The 20,345-nt window shown below is 49.7% G+C and overlaps 1 protein-coding gene across 2 annotated transcripts in view; it reads right to left on the bottom strand.

Moving 5' to 3' along the window:
- SYT17 (synaptotagmin 17) overlaps positions 1–10,746 on the bottom strand; it is an 88,866-nt gene extending 78,120 nt beyond the window's left edge. Inside the window, exons 1-3 of one of the 2 annotated variants that reach the window (XM_070362436.1) lie at positions 10,462–10,746; positions 6,373–6,395; positions 5,591–5,739 (exon numbers count right to left, since the gene is read on the bottom strand). In XM_070362436.1, the coding sequence (XP_070218537.1) occupies positions 5,591–5,739; positions 6,373–6,395; positions 10,462–10,549 (260 nt within the window). In that variant the 5' untranslated portion in view covers positions 10,550–10,746. Of the gene's footprint in view, positions 1–5,590; positions 5,740–6,372; positions 6,396–9,944; positions 10,102–10,461 lie in introns of those variants that run through there. The other variant, XM_070362437.1, reaches the window with a different exon arrangement.
- Between the last annotated feature and the right edge of the window lie 9,599 nt (positions 10,747–20,345).

Below are 20,345 nucleotides of genomic sequence, written 5' to 3'. Positions count from 1 at the left end.
GGTACAAAGAAGTACTTAAGGGCTGGCTCAAGGCAAGTCCCTCTCTCTCCCTCCATCTCCCTGTCTGTAAAATGGGACTAATAATAGTACCTGCCTTACATGGTTACTTTGAAGATCGAGCTAACATATATAAAATGATTAGAACAGTGTTTGGTATGTTCTAGGTAGGTGCTTGACTGAGTGACTTCGCTTTCACTTTCCACTTTCATGCATTGGAGAAGGAAATGGCAACCCACTCCAGTGTTCTTGCCTGGAGAATCCCATGGACACAGAAGCCTGGTAGGCTGCAGTCCATGGGGTTGCACAGAGTCGGACACGACTGAAGAGACTTAGCAGCAGCAGCAGCAGCAGGTAGGTGCTCAATACATTTTAGCTGATGTTAGCAATATTATAGCAGAGGTGGCTTTAAGATCCCCCAATACTCACATAGCTAGTGAGGATGCTGGGAGTGGGGGTAAGAGGAGGGGAGAGAGCTGGCAAAGTGGCCGTGAGATTGATGCTGTTGATAACAAGCCCCTCAGCCATCACAGCCACAGACCAGTACCTTCCAAGACTGCATCCCCCAAGTTGACATTTAAACCTGCGGAGAAACCAATCTCGAAAAATGCAAATTTCAAGTTCTGGGAGGTCAGAGGCATCCTGTGCATGACATGAAATGGATCTGATGTTCTTCCAAAACTAGGGTCACAGCTGGGACAAGCAGGCATGTTACGGGGGCAATGCCCAGTGCCTCCCACTCCTGGTCAAGAATAGGAGAACATAGCAGATGAAACGTGGGGCAGGTGGGGGCATGGAAGGGAGACAGGGTCACACTAGATCAGTCTTTCTCTCCCGTAAAGGAAAGCAGCTGCATCTCCCCAGGAAGGCAGCAAAAACATGTGATGGCCCCTGGGGCCCTCCATCTGCATGGCCTGTTTCCCGGCTGTCACACCTCATGGTGGCCACTGCCTCCAGCTGCGAACTCCCATCAGTCTTCAAGGGACAGTTTAAATGCCATTGCTTCCTGAAGCCTTGGCTGCCTCCTCTCAGACATAGTACCAGGGTATACTGGGCCACCCCTGCCTGCTCTGCCACCACCAAACCTCCACGCCCTCTGTCCCTTCTACCTGGAATGCTCGTCCTGCCCCATCACCTGTCTCGTTCCTCCTTATCATTCAGCTCTCAGCTGCAACAGCACCTCCTCAGAGAGGACCCACCAGTCCAGTCGCCTCCTCCCAGCCCGTCTCCCCTTACCCCTGCACCTTTTTTTTTGTCCCCTCCAGCACATACCTCTTTTTCAGTGTGGCCTGCCTGCTTCTCCTTTGCATCTGACACTAAGCCAGAGGCCCATGCGGGCAGAGGCAGTGTCTTTTTCGTTCACCACTGCCCTCCTAGCACGGCACCTGGCACGTGTGGGGTGCTCTGATTTATTTTTTCAGTGAATGAATGAATACACATTTCTGGTGGCTTTTATCTGACTTATCTTGTGTCACAGTCACCTGAGTGCATGACTTGTCGCCCCTCCCATAACAGGCTACAAATCTTAATGTTGGCATCTGCTTTATTAGGATCAAAGGTGGCAGCAGCTACTGAGCACCTACTATGTGCCAGGCACTGTGCTAAATGCTCTATCTGAATCATTTAGGCTTGAAACAATCCAGGAGTTAGTTGTTATGAACCACCCCTACCCCTTTTACAGACAGGGAAACGGAGCCCTGGTCAGGTGGCGGGAGGGAAGGAGAATGGATCTGCACCACTGAATGGCAGAACCCCAGTGGAGTCCAGCAGCACCAGACTCTGGACTACATGCCCCACACTACCGAGCTGGGCATCCCCTAGGAGGCCTGGAAGAACCCTGCACATAGTAGGTATTCAACACATGCTTCTTGGACAAAGAAATAACCTAATTCACTCTTCAGTGGGGGTCTTTCTGGCACTGCCATAGAAGGAGCCAGTCAGATGGTACCATATGGCGAGTTGGTTTTCCTGACTCTCATCAGCCCAGTCCAGCCCAGGAAAGCTGCAGGTCCCACACGACAAAAGCGTACGTGACAATTAATGGTGTGTCCCCTCCGATCACACAGGCAAAGACCCAGCTCACCTGCCACATGCCACCCTACAGAGAGGCACGTTCTGTGGTTCCCTGCTCAAATGGCACAGTAGGAATGTACTGCAAAGCCTGTACTCTTTGACATTTCTGCTCCCTGCCTGTTTGATAACATGCAACTGCCCGCTTGGTAAATAAATCTGGGGAAAGCACAAGCTGTAAATTCTCTTTCTGGAGGATTCAACCTGCCTCCTCCTTACAGATTTTTCTTAACATTTGGTATGATGTTGATTATCAAAAATGTCCTCGGTGCTATCCAGGATTGAAGGAAGACCTGGGTCACCTTGGGAAGCACACAGGTCATATACAGCTGTTCAGACGTGCACTGCCCAAGTCTAGGTGGTCTCGCTCATCATGACCACCATGTTAAGGGCGCCCCCTGAAGCTATGTGGTGAGTTGGCTGCTGGAAGTTTCCAGCTCGCTTCTCTGCTTGTAGCATAACCAAAACAAGTGTCTTCCCTGAGGGTGCTATCCCAGATAGAACCTCCTGCTTGCACAAAGGGTCAGCGACCTGAGCAAAACACAACTGTCCTCCAGCTTAGTAGCCACACATCTGTAACACTCACCATCTGAGGCAAACAGACTGTGATTTTCAGTGTCTATCAGGGGTCTCCTCTGGTTCAGAAGAAAATCCAAATTCCTTAATCTGGCATTTGAGACCCCACAGAACCTGAACTTGCAGGCTCCTTTTGTCTGATTCCCCCAACTGTTCCGAGATGCAGTGTCCCACCTGTGGTGTTTGTGTACGCTGGATCTAGTCACAGCATCCAAATTGTTTATTACCCAGGCCAGCAAACTTGGGGCCCACTGCCTGATTTTGTAGAAGTGTTATTGGAGCATAGCCACGCCCATTCACTAGTGAATTGCCTGTGGTTGCTTTCGCACTACAAGGATGGAAGTGAGTGGCTGCAATAAAAACTAGTCCATGAGGCTAAAATATTTACTCTCTGGCCCTTTATAGGAAAAGTCTGCCAACTCCTGTTCGACTAGCTTAGTTCATGTGTTTCAGGTAGAATAACCCTCTCCTTGGTTTCAGGTCAGGAAACCCAGACATTATCCCAGAGCTTTTTCCTCCAAGCAAAAGTGACTGGATCAAGTGATTGGCATGTGACCCAAACCAGAGCAATGAGAGCCTTTCCTGATATTTTGCTGCTGTCAAACATAATGCAAAGAAAAAAGAAGGCTTAAGAATGAGGGCAATACAGAAGAAACAGAAAGAAAGAGAGAGCAAAATACACGCACATCCATGACATCATCTGAGCCCCTGGATCCAGTTATGCCTGAAGCCATTTTCCCAGAACTTTTCCATAACAAAATTCTATGCAGAACTGTCATATGTGTGTGCAGGATGTGAATACACAACTAATTTATTTACCTGCTTTATCTCCTATAGTAAAGTGAAAGAAAGTGAAAGTCACTCTGTTGTGTCAGACTCTTTGCAATCCCATGGACTGTACAGTCCGTGGAATTCCCCAGGCCAGCATACTGGAGTGGGTAGCTGTTCCCTTCTCCAGGGGATCTTCCCAACCCAGGGATCGAACCCAGGTCTTCCAAATTGCAGGTGTATTCTTTACCAGCTGAGCCACAAGGGAAGTTGAAGAATACTGGAGTGGGTAACCTATCCCTTCTCCAGCGGATCTTCCCGACCCAGGAATCAAACTGGGGTCTCCTCCATTGCAGGTGGATTCTTTACCAGCTGAACTACCAGGGAAGCCCTTATCTTCTATACCAGATATTAAATCCCCTGAGCATGGGAACAGGACTCCATCTAGTCTTGTGCCTCCCGTGGTGCCTGGTACATAGGACAACCTCAAGAAATAACTACCAAAAAAACTGAGCTTAACTTTTCAACAGCATAATTGACACTTTCAGGACTCAGTTTCTGCCTTCAGGTTAATCAGCTGGTCAATAACTATTTTTTGGAATGAAAAAAAGACAGATAATTGTCGTGCCGTCACCGAGCTGGAATTCTTCTGAGCATGGCTTTAAAGACACCAGATGGGCTGAGCCAACCTCCATCACTAGAAAATGGGAACAATCCCTTGATTAATGAGCTGGTTTCACCAAACATCTCAACTCTGTGCACAACTGCAGGATTCAGTCTACAACCTGTGAGTCAGGGAAGGTTCTTTCACATAGTCGTTACATCAACTTAAAGAATCTCTCAATAACTTAATAATGATAGAGATGAATACTTACTACTGTGCTAAGCATGTTACATGCATATGTCATATGCATTAATAGCAACCCTATAAAATAAGTTCTATTACTTCCCCTACTTTACAGATGAGGAAACCCAGACCAAAATAGGGTAAAAAGAATCACTTATGTTTATGATTGCCAACAAGGTATTTTTTCATAAACAAATTTATGCAATCATCACAACAACTCTATAAGATAAATACTATTTTTTTTTTTTTATCATCCCCATTTGACAGATGGGAAATCAAGGCACAGAGAGATCAAGCAACTTGCCTGAGGTCACAGAACTGGAAAAAATTAGGAGAAGTAGGATTTGAACTCACAGATTGTAACCCAGAGCCATTCTGCTATGAAAATATTTGATACTTGCTTCTCAAAAAAAAAAAAAAATCAGAGGATTGAGGCACGACCCCCAAGGAAAAGATGGGGTGCCAGAGGCTTCTGGAATCTTAGCCCAAGGATTTACCTGAGACAGCACAGGATCCCCACTGAGGCTCCAGCTGTGGGCCCTCATACCATCTTCCTGCCTCCCTGGGCGTCCTTCTCTACATCATGGGAAGCTGCACTGGACGATTCCCAAGCCCTGGCCCTCTAGATTCAACCCAGACTCTGGCCACGCTCCTCTCCCAGCCACAGAGAGGTGGCCCAGACACGTGGCTGAAAAGCTTCAAAACTGCATTCCCAAAATATCTGAGCGACTGGCAGATGGAGATGTTGTATGCAGGCGCGGGAGGAGAACGAATTGGAAATAAAACGAAAGATGCCAGAGAGAGCATAAACAGCGTTGGAGGACACGATGGAGCCTGGAGGTGTGTTCTGCTTCCCTGTTTCTGAAGTTCTTGCTCAGATCAGCAAAGAGGCACCTGTTTGTTCATGTCATCCACACCAAACACTGAGTGTTTAGCATGAGCCGGGTGCTAGGATGGTTCATCATACTGACTTGGATGGAAAACCTTTAGGATCTGGACATCCCTTGAAGAACAGAGACGCTCACAGATCTCTTTTTCCACTTGGAACGACACTCAACATGATTAAAAGCGCCCACATGCTTAGCATCACACGGTTCGTATCTCAGAAGACCGGTTGTGAAAACCAGCTGAACCAAAGCCCCACCCCGAGCTGGTCTCAGCAGCTTGCCAAACGCAATGAGGCACACAGCACAACCATCAGCGACTAAGAGGTCAATGGAAACGCAGCCTTTCCCCCCTCCATACCCTTAGTTGTCCCAGACCCCTCGCAGAAACAGAGAAAAGAAAGGTCTTAAGGTGGCTTTCCAGGAAGTTTGGAGCAGTTTTACTTACAGCCAGGGAGGAGTCTGGGCAGGGAAAGGTCCCAGAATCTCAACTTCATCCTCACTCGACTGGCAGCAGCTGGACTCATAGCACTTCTGACAGCAGTGGCGGCAAGTCCATCTGCAGAGCAGCAGGTCGGAGATTCTAGAAAGGAAACCCTGAGCCCATGGCAGGAGGTGGGCAGAGGAGAGATGGGAAGAGGAGGAAGAAGAGGAAAAACACCTACAATTACAAGCAGCCGATCCCTGATGAGAAATAACGACATTCAGGAGGTCTGTCTCCACGGCTGATCTCTTAGAACAAACTGTTTTCCATTTCTATTTACCAACTGCAGGTACGAAGATGGCAAACACCAACCAGCTCGAGCCATTAATAGCAAGCAAAACGTTTGCAGGTATTTTCCTTTGTATATGAACGTCTTTCTTGACATGTGGGTGGTTTATTCAACATCGTGAGGGCTATGCAATATGTTCGCAAAACACAATGATTATTACTTTGTCTTCTTGAAAGCAAAGCACAAGTTTTTTTTTTTAAGTAATTTCATGACATTAAAGTAAACAGAGATAATCAAATGGAATAAGTAGAGGGTGGGAAGGGAAACCTAGTCTCATTAACTAGTATCTTTTCACTGGGATCTCCCTTCCCTAGAATGGCATGGAAACCGAGCTGTTATCAACATCCGGTTGTTGTTTAATATTCAGCATCCCCACAGCCCCACAAAAGGCTCCAAAATGAAAAGCAAGCATTTCTTGATTACAAGCCAGACGAAACAAATCACTGAATTCACTCACCTCGTTTAAAGGTTCCAACTGCCCTTTTAGAGATCCACGTGAAGCCAAGGGGCACAGGGGGCGAGGGATGACACAGAGAGAGAGACAAGACCAGTTTAGCAATATTCCTGCAACTCAAAAAAAGAAAAAAACAAAAAACAAAACAAAAAACCCTGCTTCTTTCCACTTACCATCCTGGGAAGGGAGCTGACCTCCTAACAAAGTGCTGCTACCTTCAGGGCTGCTGGTAGCCTCCTGGCTAACCAACACCGAATAAATGGGAAACTTTAGCATTTCGATTTGATTTGCACCGTATGCTGTTATGAATCAGAGCGGGTGGATAGATAGTCATGCTATCCAATGCAGCCACACTTCAGGAGAGGAGCAAACCTTCCTATACAGAAATAGCCATGAAGCCAACCCAGAAGGACATGATTAGCTAACTTGCAGGCAGGCACAGCATGGATGTCACTTGGCTCCCCCGCCCTCCCAGAGGCCCTACCTTCCAATTCTGCTCCAATGGTGGGGAGCTTCATATGACCACCCACAAATAGAGGGAGCGGAAAAGAAAGCCATAGTCTGGTCCCCGGGAAGAAGGGAGGGGCTCCCTTCCATCTTCAGTCCCACCCCCACCCCAGCCTCTTCTCATCGGTTCCCAAAGCACAGGCTCACCCCACCCCCTGTCTGGGAAGGGTCTTCACAGTTTTCCAAAAGGCCAAGTAAACCAGATAGGTTAGGAGGAGTCTCCCATGGAACTCAGAACTTTGAGTCAAGGAAAAATCTAATCATCGTTCTCAATTCTTTTGTGAGGTGAAGAAGGTCTTAATTTGGTACCACTATATGTAACATCTTTCTAACAGTTGCAAATCCCACCCCTGCCTTCCTTTTTAAACAGACAGCAGACCCCAGCTCAGAGCCTTGCAGACAGACTAGCTAGTTAGAATTCAAGAATGTGGCATTATTCTCATTGTATTTTTCCTATTGCCTTCAGTTTCTATCAGGTGACCCTGGTTTTCTATTATGGTAGTGACATGACGTTTCCTTTTCATATTAAAGTTAAAATAAAGCACAAGTCCATTTATAGAAAAGAAATTAAGTAAATAACATCACAGGTGGTACATAGCTCGTGAAAAACTCAAAATCCTTGAAGTGACAAGGGATTTACTACAGTTTGGGGGGAAGAAGTCTTGGACACCAATCACAAGGGGCAGGGGGAGATACAAAACTGGGAAAAGAGGCACTCGTCCTGGCCTCATCAGTGGTCAGTCATGTGACTCAGGCAAGTTGGGAGTCTGAGCCTCAGCTACCTCTTTCCTTTAATGGAAGGGCTAAGCTAGGACACTATGAAAAGGCTCTGTGCTGCCTAGTACCTGCATGCTTTCTGTGGCTTATGAGAACCAGACAGTTTGTCAAGTCCAATTGGATCCTGCCAGGCACTGGGGACTGTCCTGGCCGACAGAGTGGTGAGGCGAAGAAAGCAGCAAGCAGCTATGCCCTCATGGGGCTTACATGAGAAAGTACTTTAACATGCTCACGGTAAAGTGCAGGGTTAAAGGGATGCTTTTTCACAACGATCCAGGCTCACAGGAAGGCATTTCCTGGGTATACAGTGATCAAAAGAGAACCATTTCTAAAAGCATGATGAGCAAAGGCAAAGCTACCTCAGGGGTCCTGCCTAGGTGCAAGGTGAGTGTTAGGGGGCAGAGAAACCAAGGAAGAGGAAGAGGAAAGGGAGATGCACTGAGGCTCCCAAGCGTGCTGAGTCTTTGGGCCTCAGGCTCAGGTGTTTGACCCAATGGAGGAGAACTGATTCGAGCCAGAAAAAAAAAGGAGGAAGGAAAGTCAGGATATTCTAGAACAGGGGGTGCAAGCTATGACTCAAAGACCAAATTCAGCCTGCGGCCTGTTTTTCTATGACCCTCCAGCTAAGAAGGGTTTGTATATTTTTAATTGGTTGAAAAAGCTTTAAAGATGAATACTTCTTGACTCGTACAAAGTATATGAAATTCAGTTTCAGTGTCCACAAATAAAGTTTTATTTAAACATAGCCATGCTCATTCATTTACTAGTGTCTCTGTGTAGTGCCATAATAAAGAGGTGAAGTGTTGTGACACAGACCGCTCAGCCCTCGAAGAAAAACAAATATTTACTACGTAGGCCTTTACAGAAAAAGTTAAACACCTTGTTCTAGAAGAAAAGTCAACATCACCGGGCCATCCTCATACCAGATGCTTAACAAATCCCTCACCAATCCCCAACCCACCCACTTCCTAGGCCTCACCACAACCGCTAAGCCCCTGAGTGGCCCTGGGCAAGTCACTTCATTACTCGGTGCAGAAGACAGTCATTAAGAGCCGTAGAAGCCCGTTCTAACGTGGTTCAGGTCTCAGTGCGTGGTCCTTGATGGGCAGGGACCACGCCGCTTCCTCAGCTGTGTTCCCGGTGCCCACACATATTACATGTCACCCAAGTGTTTGCTGAACGTGTTCAGTGGCCACTCCCCCCAACAACATCCCCACAGTAGGTGAACAGTAAATGTGACCTTCATTGAACTTGAAAAGATGACCTAAGGATTCCATGAAAGGGAAGTCAATGGAGCGAATCTAAGGCAGGAGAGGGATGGGCGGCTATGAGCGGATGGCAGGGCAGAGTTCCCCGGCAGGTGGAAAAGACTAAGGACAGGAGGAGGTGCGTGTGTGAGCCAAAGTGGGAGGAGGTATCAGGAGCCCCTCCAGTGGTGGGCGAGGGCAGAAGCGAGCCCAGAGGCACCCGTCTGCCTCTGGGCAGGCAGAATGTAGGAGCCCGTCGGTATCACTGCCAGGGGCAAAGGACCCAGTGCCAGAACAAGCAGCTCAGCGGGTCTGACCGCATGACCTTGGCGCTGACCCGTCGCCGCTTCCCCCCTCGTACTGAGGAGACAGGTCTCTTAGTCAAGCATGCCCTCCTCAAGAAAAGGAGCCTGGAAATTATTTCAGCCTAAGGATTCTTGCGGGGTGTCCCCAAGATGAAGGGAAGGGGGGTCCACAACTCCCAAGGCAATGGCCCAAAGTAATCGGCTGCCCCCCAACACCACCAGTGCGCCTCCGGGGTGTCCCCCACCCCTCAGCACCCAGTGCCCGGGAGAGACGATGTCCTTGTCCCTCCCGGCCGGAACAGCTGCCTCCGGCTCGCTCCGCCGGCCAATTAGCCAGAGCCGTCACCAAGGCAACGACAGCTGGCGGGCCGGGCGGCTGGCGCGCCCCGGGCCGCCCTCCCCGCGGCCCCTCCCCTGGGGTGGGGTGCCCGAGGGACGGGGTGGGGGAAGGGGGGGAAGAAAAGTCCGCCCCACCCCCAATCCTTCCCCAGGAGGTGAGGGCGCGCGTGCAGAGTCCACTTGGGGCCCTTCATCCCGGGGTGTGGGGGGTCCCCAGCCTCTTCTTCTGGGGCGCACCCCCGCTGCTGCACAGGTTGCCTTGCGCTCAGGCACCCTTTTTCTCGAGGCAAGTTTGTGGCAGCCCAGCCGTGTGCCCTCCCTTCCGCGCGCTCACAGTCAGAGGGGGCGCGGCACCCCCCCACCCCACACCGCGGACCTGGCCCCCCAGCCTCAGCCCTACCTGGATGTACGCCATTTTCGCCCGCGCGCTCTCACTCCGGCCCGGGCATGGCGCCGCCACGGCCACTTTGCCCTCGCCAACCGGAGAGAGGGGAGAAGGCAAAGGGGGAAAGGAAGAAAAAGGCAGCCGGGTGGCCCCAGACGTGACTGGCGTGGCTGATGAGCGGCGCCCGCCCCTCCGCCGGCCGCCCCGTCCTTGCCTTCCCCTGCGTTCCGGCTCCGGGAGTCGGGGCCGCCTCCCAGGTTGGGAGAGCTCCGGCGCCCAGGGCCCCCGCCTCGGCCTCCCTCGCCGTCCCGCGCTCCCCCCGAGGCGCTCCCCAGGCGGGATTAAGGCCGGGGCGCCTGGGGAGGGAGCCCGGGGCAGCCGCGGGGACTGCAGCGACCCCAGCGCAGGCGGGGCCGGAGACGCTGGGGCCCGGGCGCGCCAGAGGCGGGGGAGGGGACCGGGACGGGCAAGGAGGTGGGAGGGGGCGGTGCGCGGGTCAGCCCATCCGGTCGGCACCGCGGCTGGCACCTACCGAGAGCAGGGCCCCCGGGGCGGCCGTGAAGCTGAAAGGGCACGGTCCAGCCCGCCGCAGAGTCTGGAGCCGGGAGGGTCCTCCCCATCCAGCCCTTTCCTAGACCGGGTTGGAAAAACTTTATTCCCGCCCCACCCGACGCGCCTAGAACTGTTGCGGTGAGGAATGCAGAGGCTAAGCGAATGGAAGCCTCAAGTTAAGATGGGGCCTTGGGCGCCCCGAGGGAGATGCACTGGCGAGGGCGGCAGGTGCGCGCGGAGAGACCCGAGCGTCCCCTTACCCTAAACCTGCTCGACTTGCGCCCTGGGCGCAACAGGTCTGGCGCGGGGCGGCCCAGCAGCGCCACCCAGCGTCGCGCCCAGCGTCCTGCGCGTCTCTGCCCGCTGGAAGCTCCGCGCCAGCGAGCGTGCGCCCCCGGGCGTGTCCACCCGCCAGCCTGCCTGCCCACGTGGCTGGGGCGCCCTGGGCCTGGAGGCTTCCCCCAAACCGGTCCTCCCACCCCAAAGCCACAGAGCTGGGGCTGACTCTCCACTGCGGTATCTGAGGTGGAACACTGCCCTCTGCAAGTTCTCTTTTTAAAATGTCCAGACATCTTCAGTTGCCAGTTTACCAACCATTTAACCTTCCAGCGACTCTATCTTTTCATCAATAAAAACAGCATAAAATTTCTGCCCTGCCTATCTTCCAGGACTGTTTTTGTGGGAGTAAATGAGGAAATGAACGCGGAAGTTATGAACAAAAGGTGTAATAACATATGTGTAAATATTTCGTGTAAATATCTAGCATACATATACATTTCTAAGTATGATAATATTTCATTTGTAGCACATGGCATGTAACATATGTCGAGTGCTTATAATTTCGCAGGCATCTCGCTCAAGCATTTCGTCTTGTCCTCCCCTGCCTTGCTCATTCCTGTATGTCTGGCAGAGTGCTGGTGTGTGTGGATGCTCAGTCAAGTCCTCTGTCCATGGGATTTTCCAGGCAAGAATACTGGAGTGGGCTGCCATTCCCTCCTCCAAGGGATCTTCCTGACCCAGGGGTTGAACCAGGTCTCTTGTGTCTCCTGCACTGGCAGGTGGATTCTTTACCACTGAACCCACCTAGGAAGCCCAGCAGGGTGCTTGACTCCTCTTACCTTTCTGAGGGGGGCACTGCAGCTCTCCCCAGTTTACAGATGGGGAAATTGAGATGCACAGAGGGAAAGTCACTAGCAAAGCAGGACAGGTGGCAGCTGATGGCACTGGCATTTGAACCCACGTGGTCTGCACTCCTAAAACTTGGTGCGTATCCACGATGTTTCTTTGGCAGTGATGGGAAGTGATGCTTGGTGGGGAGAGGGCTTCACAGAGGAGGGGTTCCTCCTGGGATGGGTGTTCCCCCGGGGTACTTAAGGGAAGTGGAGGAGTTCCCCAGGTGTTCCTGTGAGGAATGGCTAAGCGTTTTGAGACTGTGCCAGTCTCAAACCTTTTAACCTTTTAAAACCTTTCACAATAAATTCAATCTTTTAATTCTCTGATAGGCTTGAGGTGGGTACTGTTACTGTTCCACTCTTTTAGATGAGAAGAAAAAAAAAAGGAGTCACAAAGCAGTGAAGTTGCCCAGGAGCTGTACATACAGCATCAAGGAGCTAGAATTCAAATCAAGGAGCTGGAATTCAAGCCTAGACTCCCTAAACCTAGCCTTTGCCGGATATTGGGGAGAGGGGGGTGAAATCCTTAGGGTTAGTTTCATACTTTAATCTGTAAAAATTTAAAGCTGTCTCAGAATATCAAACACCCCTCTGCCAATGAAGAAGATTACTTGAAATGGGGATAAGAGAACATACCCCTGGAATTACATCAATAAAACACTTTGATGTATGTCAAGCACCTGGCAGGCAACGGATACGTAATAAATGCTTGTTGAATAAATACATCGATGGTATTATTAGCTAATGTGGGTGCCTCCGACATATGTGCCTTCACATATGTTCTTGTATAATCCTCACCAGAGCCCTACAAAGTGGGTACTGTCATCACCCATTTTACAAGTGAAGAAGTTGAAGTTCCTGGAGGAGAAGGGAGTCATCCAAAGTAAACAGGGAGAAAGTGACAGAGACAGGAGAAAAGTGCAGATCTGGTTGACTGGAAAGGTCCAACTCTTTAGGGCTGCACCGTCCTGCTTCCAGTGAAAGAAGGAACAAATAAATGGGTCCTGCGTCGTTCAGCAGGGGACTGTCAGAAGTCACTTCAGGGTCCCCAGCTCTGCTAGCCTCTCCCTGCCCTAGAGAGGACCCACAGTCCAGCTTTGAGGTGTAGCCTGGACTCAGACCAAGGCTGAGCCTGTTTGGACAAGGCAGCTGGCACCTTCACGGATCTCAGTAGAGAAGCCCCAGGCCAGGACAAATGTGTGGAATTGCATGTGACCTGTGGTGTGATGAAGGGAGGTTCAGGGGGTATCAGGGTACTGAGTATTTGTGGCCCCAACTAGTGTGGTGAGAGTCAGAGAATGCTTCTTGAGGTGTGACCTTAAGTGTGAAGTGTTAGTCGCTCAATCATGTCCGAGTCTTTGCGACCCCATGAACTGTAGCCCGCCAGGCTCCTCTGTCCATGGAATTCTCCAGGCCAGAATACTGGAGTGGGTAGCCTTTCCCTTCTCCAGGGGATCTTCCCAACCCAGGGATCAAACCCAGGTCTCCCACATTGCAGGTGGATTCTTTACCAGCTGAGCCATAAGGGAAGCCCAAGAATACTGGAGTGGGTAGCCTATCCCTTCTCCAGTGGATCTTTACAACCCAGGAATCAAACTGGGGTTTCCTGAATTGCAGGTGGATTCTTTACCAGCTAAGCTACCAGGGAAACCCTGCCTGGGACTTTATCACCAACAGAAATCATGTATATTCCTGTCACATTACAGTTGTTGGAAATAACTTGACATTTCATTGACACTCTTTACTGTTTGAAAATTACACCCATTATTGGGCCTCCACGCTAGATCTTTCTGTTTAATGCATTAATGAAGAAGCACATGTGCTGTGCTTCATTGCTCAGTTGTGTCTGACTCTGGGACCCCATGGACTGTAGTCCACCAGGCACCTCTGTCCATGGGGATTCTCCAGGCAAGAAAACTGGAGTGGTTTGCCATGCCCTCCTCCAGGGAATCTTCCCAACCCAGGGATCGAACCCAGGTCTCCTGCAATGCAGGCAGATTCTTTACCATCAGAGCCACCAGGAAAGCCCAAGAATACTGGAGTGGGTGAAGTGAAGTGAAGTTGCTCAGTCATGTCTGACTCTTTGCAACCCCATGGACTGTAGCCTGCGAGATTCCTCCCTCCATGGGATTTTCCAGGCAAGAATACTCAAGTGGGTTGCCATTTCCTTCTCCAGGGGATCTTCCTAACCCAGGGATCGAACCCAGGTCTCCTACACTCTGCAGACTCTTTACCATCTGAGCCACCAGGGAAGCCCAAGAATACTGAAGTGGGTAGCCTGTCCCTTTTCCAGGTGATCGAACCAGGGTCTCCTGCATTGCAGGTGGCTTCTTTACCAGCTGAGCTACCAGGGAAGCCTGAAGAAGCACATATATTACCATATTTAAATTTAAATTTGGTTTTAATATTTTGATAAATATATATCAGTATAATTTCACTGTAATCCTATATACCCTCCTCTATGTTGAAAAGACATTATTCCAAGGTGGCGTCTATAGACTTCAAAAGACTGGCAGGATGTCCATGGCAGAGAAAGGATTAAGAAGCCCTGGAGGTTGCTTAGAGGTCAGAGGGCAACTCCAAGGAGATTTTTAGCTAACGTGGGGAGGGAGGTGCCAGGTGAGATTTAACAAGTAGGAGGGGCCAGATGTCTGGTAGCCTTGTCAGTTACCCAGTAGAAGATCAGTATGGTGAGGTTGAGAAAGATTTTGGCATGAGTGTGTGTGTGTGGGTGTGTGTGTGTGCCTGAAGGCAGAGAGACTGATGCAGCAAACCAGGTAAGAAGCAGTGTGAGTCTAAACCAAGGTCATGGCAATGTATCAATGCCTGAAAGTGAATAGACAATGATAAGGGTGTGGAAGGCAGGAGAGGCTGGAGGAGGGCAGGTTTGCGGGAGAGGAATTCAGGTTTTGTGTTTGAATATGTTGAACCTCAGATATGTATTGTCTAGGGTTCCTGAAAGAAACCCAGTTCAATTCAACTTGAGCTAAAAAGAACTTACGGGCTCATTAACTTGGAAGGCCAAGGGCAAATCCCAGTCATGGCTGGATTTAGGGCTGCAATGAAATCACTTTCTCTCCATATCTCACCTCTTCACAGCTTCTCTTGGAACTCTGGATTTTTTGCCTCCTGAAGTAGGTTTGATTCACATGGCAGAAAAATGGCTACTCATGCTTTGAGCTTATATTTTGACAGTTTATGCTCCAAAGGGAAGAGAGACTTTGTACGCAATCTTAGGGAAAAACTCTAATTGGTCCTGCTTAGGTCACGTGCTTACCTCCGGACCAAGCACCGTGTCTGGAGGATCCAGCACTGTGTCTGAGTCAGCCTGGACCAGGTGACCGGATATGTGTGGGTATCATGAGCCAGCATGACCTCACAAGGACCCAGAGAGGAGGAGAAACAGTTCTCTAAGAAAGATTCTGGGAGACAAAACAACAACAAAAAACACCCATAATGATATGCAGTGGAATATCAGATGGAGATGCCAATGGGCAGGAGATGCCAATGGTTCATGTTCAGCCCCTCCTAACACAGAAGGACAGAGTCGAAGATCAGGAGATGAGGCTTCAGTCACCTCCTGGTGGCACTCCTGGGCTCATCTCTAACTACAGGGTCTAAAAGGAACCTGGCCTCTCACCTTCTTCCCTCAGAGACCCAGCTCTGGATGGCAGAGGCAGGCACATAATAATGATTTTTTCTTTATGATCCCTAAGAAGGTAGTGAGAGGTGGCACTGCAAACCACAGACCTCAGGATACCTATTATAATCAAAAGCACCAGAACAAAAGCAGTCAGTGGCATCCATATGGGCAACACACATCCTGGTTAGGTGACTTTCTATTTCTGCCCTACGGGCTGATGGCATCATCTCCCAAGTCAGTTTTAATTATACAGCTTCCAGAACATGCCATTTAGCGCCAACCCTGGGCAGTGTTTCTGAACACCGTGGAAATAAGAAGTCTCTGGGCTAATTAAACAGCTGGTCTGGAAATAGGAAGGGCGGCCCCAGGGCTGACATCCCAGAGTAACCCTCTGAGGAACCCTGTGTAGGAGTCAGACCTCTTTCATCCCTATCCTCATCAGGGACAGTATAGTCTGAAAGCTTTGAGTCTAACCTCACCCACAAAATAACTGTGTGGCCTCAGGCAAGCCATTTAATCCCTGGGGAACCTTAGTTTTCCTCTCCTGCAGAATGGGTGTAATGCTTCTCTCCCAGGGAAGATATGAGATGAGGCCAATGAGAAAAATGCATATGAAACACTAGCACATAATTCAAAACTAGTGGCTTCTTTCCCCTATCAGATCACATCAGATCGGTCGCTCAGTCGTGTCCGACTCTTTGCGACCCCATGAATCGCAGCACGCCAGGCCTCCCTGTCCATCACCAACTCCCGGAGTTCACTGAGACTCACGTCCATCAAGTCAGTGATGCCATCCAGCCATCTCATCCTCTGTCGTCCCCTTCTCCTCCTGCCCGCAATCTGTCCCAGCATCAGAGTCTTTTCCAATGAGTCAACTCTTCGCATGAGGTGACCAAAGTACTGGAGTTTCAGCTTTAGCATCATTCCTTCCAAAGAAATCCCAGGGCTGATCTCCTTCAGAATGGACTGGTTGGATCTCCTTGCATCTGCACCCATGGTGCCTCTTCCTGTTTTACAGTTGGAAGGGAAGAGTGTGTTAGGGAGGAGGAAGGGATAACTTGGAGGTTAAAGTCCTCACTTCTGGGGGCAGGTGGACCTGGGTCTAAGTCATACCACTTGCCACTTAGCAGCTGTGTGATTTCACACCTTCTGAGCACCTCCACTCCCTCCTCTGTGAATGGGATGCTAAGAGTCACTGTTTCCTGGAGACGAGGATTATACAGGCCACCTTCTATTCATTCCTTAGTACAGTGCCTGCCACCAAGGAAGGTCTCAAGAAATGCTGTTGCTACTTTTTACTTTCAAAATATATACACACCACACAAACAAGTCACTCTATTATTACTAGTTGCTGTACTAGATGTTTCGTCTACCCTGAACCATCGTTGTCCTTTTCTGTTCATGGCCAAGAAAGGGAAGAGAGGGAGCCGGATCACACGCTAGGACATTTGTTCTCAAACCTGACTGCACGGAAGAGTAGGGGAGTGGCTCTCTTGTTAATTTCCCCATTCTTAGACTCCTCACCCGAAATTCTGGTGCAGTGGAGTCTGGGGAATGTGCATTTCCTCACAAGCCTCTTAGGGTACGCTGATGCAGGTGGTCCAAAGACTGACCTTGACCTCTGCACACTAGAACAGTATCTTTATGAAGGTCACACACTTCCACTGAAGATGTTCACCATCAGCCAGGCTACCCTGGGAGCGTTGTTACATTGGTTTCAAAGGATCAGTGTGGGAGGTTGCATGGAGGCCTGATGGTGCCCATAAGCCCTGAAGATGTTTGACTCACCTATGATGCTTGACCTCCAGCTGATCCCTGCATCCCACTGAACATCTCTTATCTTGCCTGCTGCCTGCTGGCATCACTTCTCAGGCTCTTGCTCAGATGAAGGAGTCTGAAGGTCTAGCCTTTGAAACCCCGCTGAAGCCCCCACCCTGTATCACCTCCAGCCCCCACATGGGTTCAGGAATTTCTACCACATACGCTCCTAACTGAAGCTGGTAGCTATAGTCAGCCCAACCCTCTCCGCCCCATGATTCAGAGAAGGGTAATTATTTAGCCTTCAAGAAGGAAAATCTGAGGGCGATTTAATAATGGGCTGCAAACATATGAAGGGTTGTTAGCAGGGAGCTAGTGACCACCTGTTCCCTCTCTCCGCTGTGACTAGGACACACAGAGATGGGATTTAACTACAGAAATGAAACAGGACGCCAGGGTAAGCATGAGCCTACATCACTGATGTGATTTCAAGGGGCAGCATATAAAGTCTACCTTCCTGGAATTTATGGCAGGGAAGGAGCTTTGGATCTGATGTATCATCTCCCTCCCAGAGGCTGGAGAAAGACCTGGGGCTGTGAGCCACGTCAAGACAGGGATTTTATCTTACTTGTCCCTGGGCCCTGGCACTGGGCACATGTAGACCAGCGGTTCTAAAGAAGGACCCCTGGCCTGGCAGCATCAGCATCATCTGGGCTCTTGCTACAAGTGCAGAATTGCAGATCCCACCCCCATCTACTAAATCAGAAACTCGGGGAGTTAGGGGGACCAGCAAGCTGCAGTTCAACAACCGCTCCAGGTGATTCTGACACCACTACTATGCATTCCACTCACCTGGGGCTCTTGTTAAATACAGTTTCTGATGCAGTTGGCCTGGGGTGGGGCTGAGATTCTGCATCGCTAGTGAGCTTTAGTGGGCTTCCCTGGTGGCTCAGTGCTAAGGACCCCGCCTGCCAATGTGGGAGACCCAGGTTCAATCCCTGGGTTGCGAAGATCCCCTGGAGAAGGAAATGGCAACCTGATCCAGTATTCCTGCCTGGGAAATCCCATGGACAGAGGAGCCTGGTGGGCTACAGTCCACGGGGTTGTGAGAGTCGGACACGACTGAATGACTGAACAACAGCAATGCAATGAGCTTTAAGTGATGCCGATGCTACTAGTCCCTGGACCAAAGTTTTGAGTACTGAGGATCCAGAACAATGCCAGCTCATGTCATTGCCCTGCTTCAAATCCTCCAGTGACTCCCTTCTCATTTAAAGTAAAAGTCAAGAGGTCCCACGTAACCTGGCCCCCATTATCTACCTGCTGTGCTCATCTCTGTTCCCCTACCCTTTTCTCACTATACTTCAGCCACACTGGCCTCCTTGCTGTTCCTTGAACACCCCAGCAAGCTCCCACCCAGGACTTTTGTATTTATTCCTTCTGCCTGTAACACTCCTCCACCTGGGCTCCACCGTGGCTCACTCTTTCACCTCTATGACAGGGAGCTTCTCGGATGGTCCACTGTTACTCTGCCTCCTGCTATTGACACCTTCTCCTCATCTCCTAACCACTGAGTGTGAGTGGGATCTATCATAGGCCTGGAGATGTCAATTCTGTGATTACGTTACATAAAGCAGTAATTTCTACCTTGGTAGCAGACACTTTTCCTGGCTGGCTTTGATGACAAAAGTTCCCACGTGAGGACTGACGCTGAAGCTCCAATAATTTGCCCATCTGATATGAAGAGCTGACTCATTGGAAAAGACCCTGATGCTGGCAAAGACTGAGGGCAGGAGAAGGGGGCAACAGAGCATGAGATGGTTGGGTGTGGCTTCATTGACTCAATGGACATGAATTTGAGCAAACTCCAGAAGATAGTGAAGGACAGGGAAGCCTGGTGTGCTGCAGTCCATGGGGTCACAAAGTGTCAAACAAAATTGACCAACTGAACAACAACAACAACCTATGTCAGAGAGACCCACGTGACAAGGAAATAAGGGTGATTAGGAAGGAATTAAGACCCTCAGTCCAATTCCCAAGAGGAACTGAAATTCTGACAACAACCATGTGAACTTTGAAGCAGATCCTTCCCCAGCTGAGCTTTTGAGTGAGACCCCCAACCCCATTAGACATTTTGATTAAAGACTTGTAAGAGACCCTGAAGCGGAGGGTCCAGTTAAGCCATGCTCAGCCCCCTGACACATAGAAACTGTGAGATTCAAAATAAATGTTGTTTGAAAGCAGCTTAAGGCTGTGGTAATTTGTTAGCATTAGATACCTTCAGGTTTGGCTCAGATGTCTCCATTTTAGTTGAATCTTCCTGACTTTCCTCTTTATAATAGCAACCTCCACCTTCTGCCAAGAACACCCTATTTCTTTTCACCACTTAATGCTGCTGCTAAGTCATTTCAGTCGTGTCCAACCCTGTGCAACCCCATAGACGGCAGCCCACCAGGCTCCCCCATCCCTGGGATTCTCCAGGCAAGAACACTGGAGTGGGTTGCCATTTCCTTCTCCAATGCATGAAAGTGAAAAGTGAAAGTGAAGTCGCTCAGTCGTGTCTGACTCTTATCCAGCCCATGGACTGCAGCCCACCAGGCTCCTCCATCCATGGGATTTTCCAGGCAAGAGTACTGGAGCGGGGTGCCATTGCCTTCTCCGTCACCACTTAATATTCCCCCATAATACATATCACCATGTGATAGAGCTTATATTTTTCATATTTTTATGGCCTGTCTCTCCCACTGGAAGTAAGCTTTCTGATCTCAGGGTTTGTTTTTTTGTTTGTTTTCTGTCTTTTTCTCCCATACCCGTATCCCTATATCCCAGTACCTAGAGCAGTGCCGAGCATGTAGAAAGCACTCAGTAATATTGCTGAATGAATGAATGAATTCAGCTGACTGTCTTCCTCCACACAGTGGGGGAAGCCTTACAGTTTTTCACTATAGCAACCCGGTGAAGAAGGAGGTTTTTCCAGACATCTGTACACAGTAGTCCTCCCTTATCTGCAGTTTCAGTTACAGGGGTCAACTGTGTTTCAAAAATATTAAATGAAAAATTCCAGAAATAAACAATCCATCTGTTTCCAATTGCATGCTCTTCCGAGAAGCGTGATGAAATCTTGTGCCGTCACACTCCGTCCTCCTGGGCCAAGAACCATCCCTTTGTCCAGCATCTCCTACCCACTGGTCACTTAGAGGCAGCTCAGTTATCAGGTGGACTGTTGCTGTATATCAGTGCTTGTGTTCCAGTAACTCTCCTTTTACTTAATAATAATCCCCAAAGCGCCCT

The sequence above is a fragment of the Bos mutus genome, chromosome 25 (assembly GCF_027580195.1).
Source record: "Bos mutus isolate GX-2022 chromosome 25, NWIPB_WYAK_1.1, whole genome shotgun sequence".
Classification (NCBI taxonomy): Eukaryota; Metazoa; Chordata; class Mammalia; order Artiodactyla; family Bovidae; genus Bos; species Bos mutus.
Note: the sequence above shows the minus strand (reverse complement) of the source record. Positions and strands in the feature narration are given on the sequence as shown.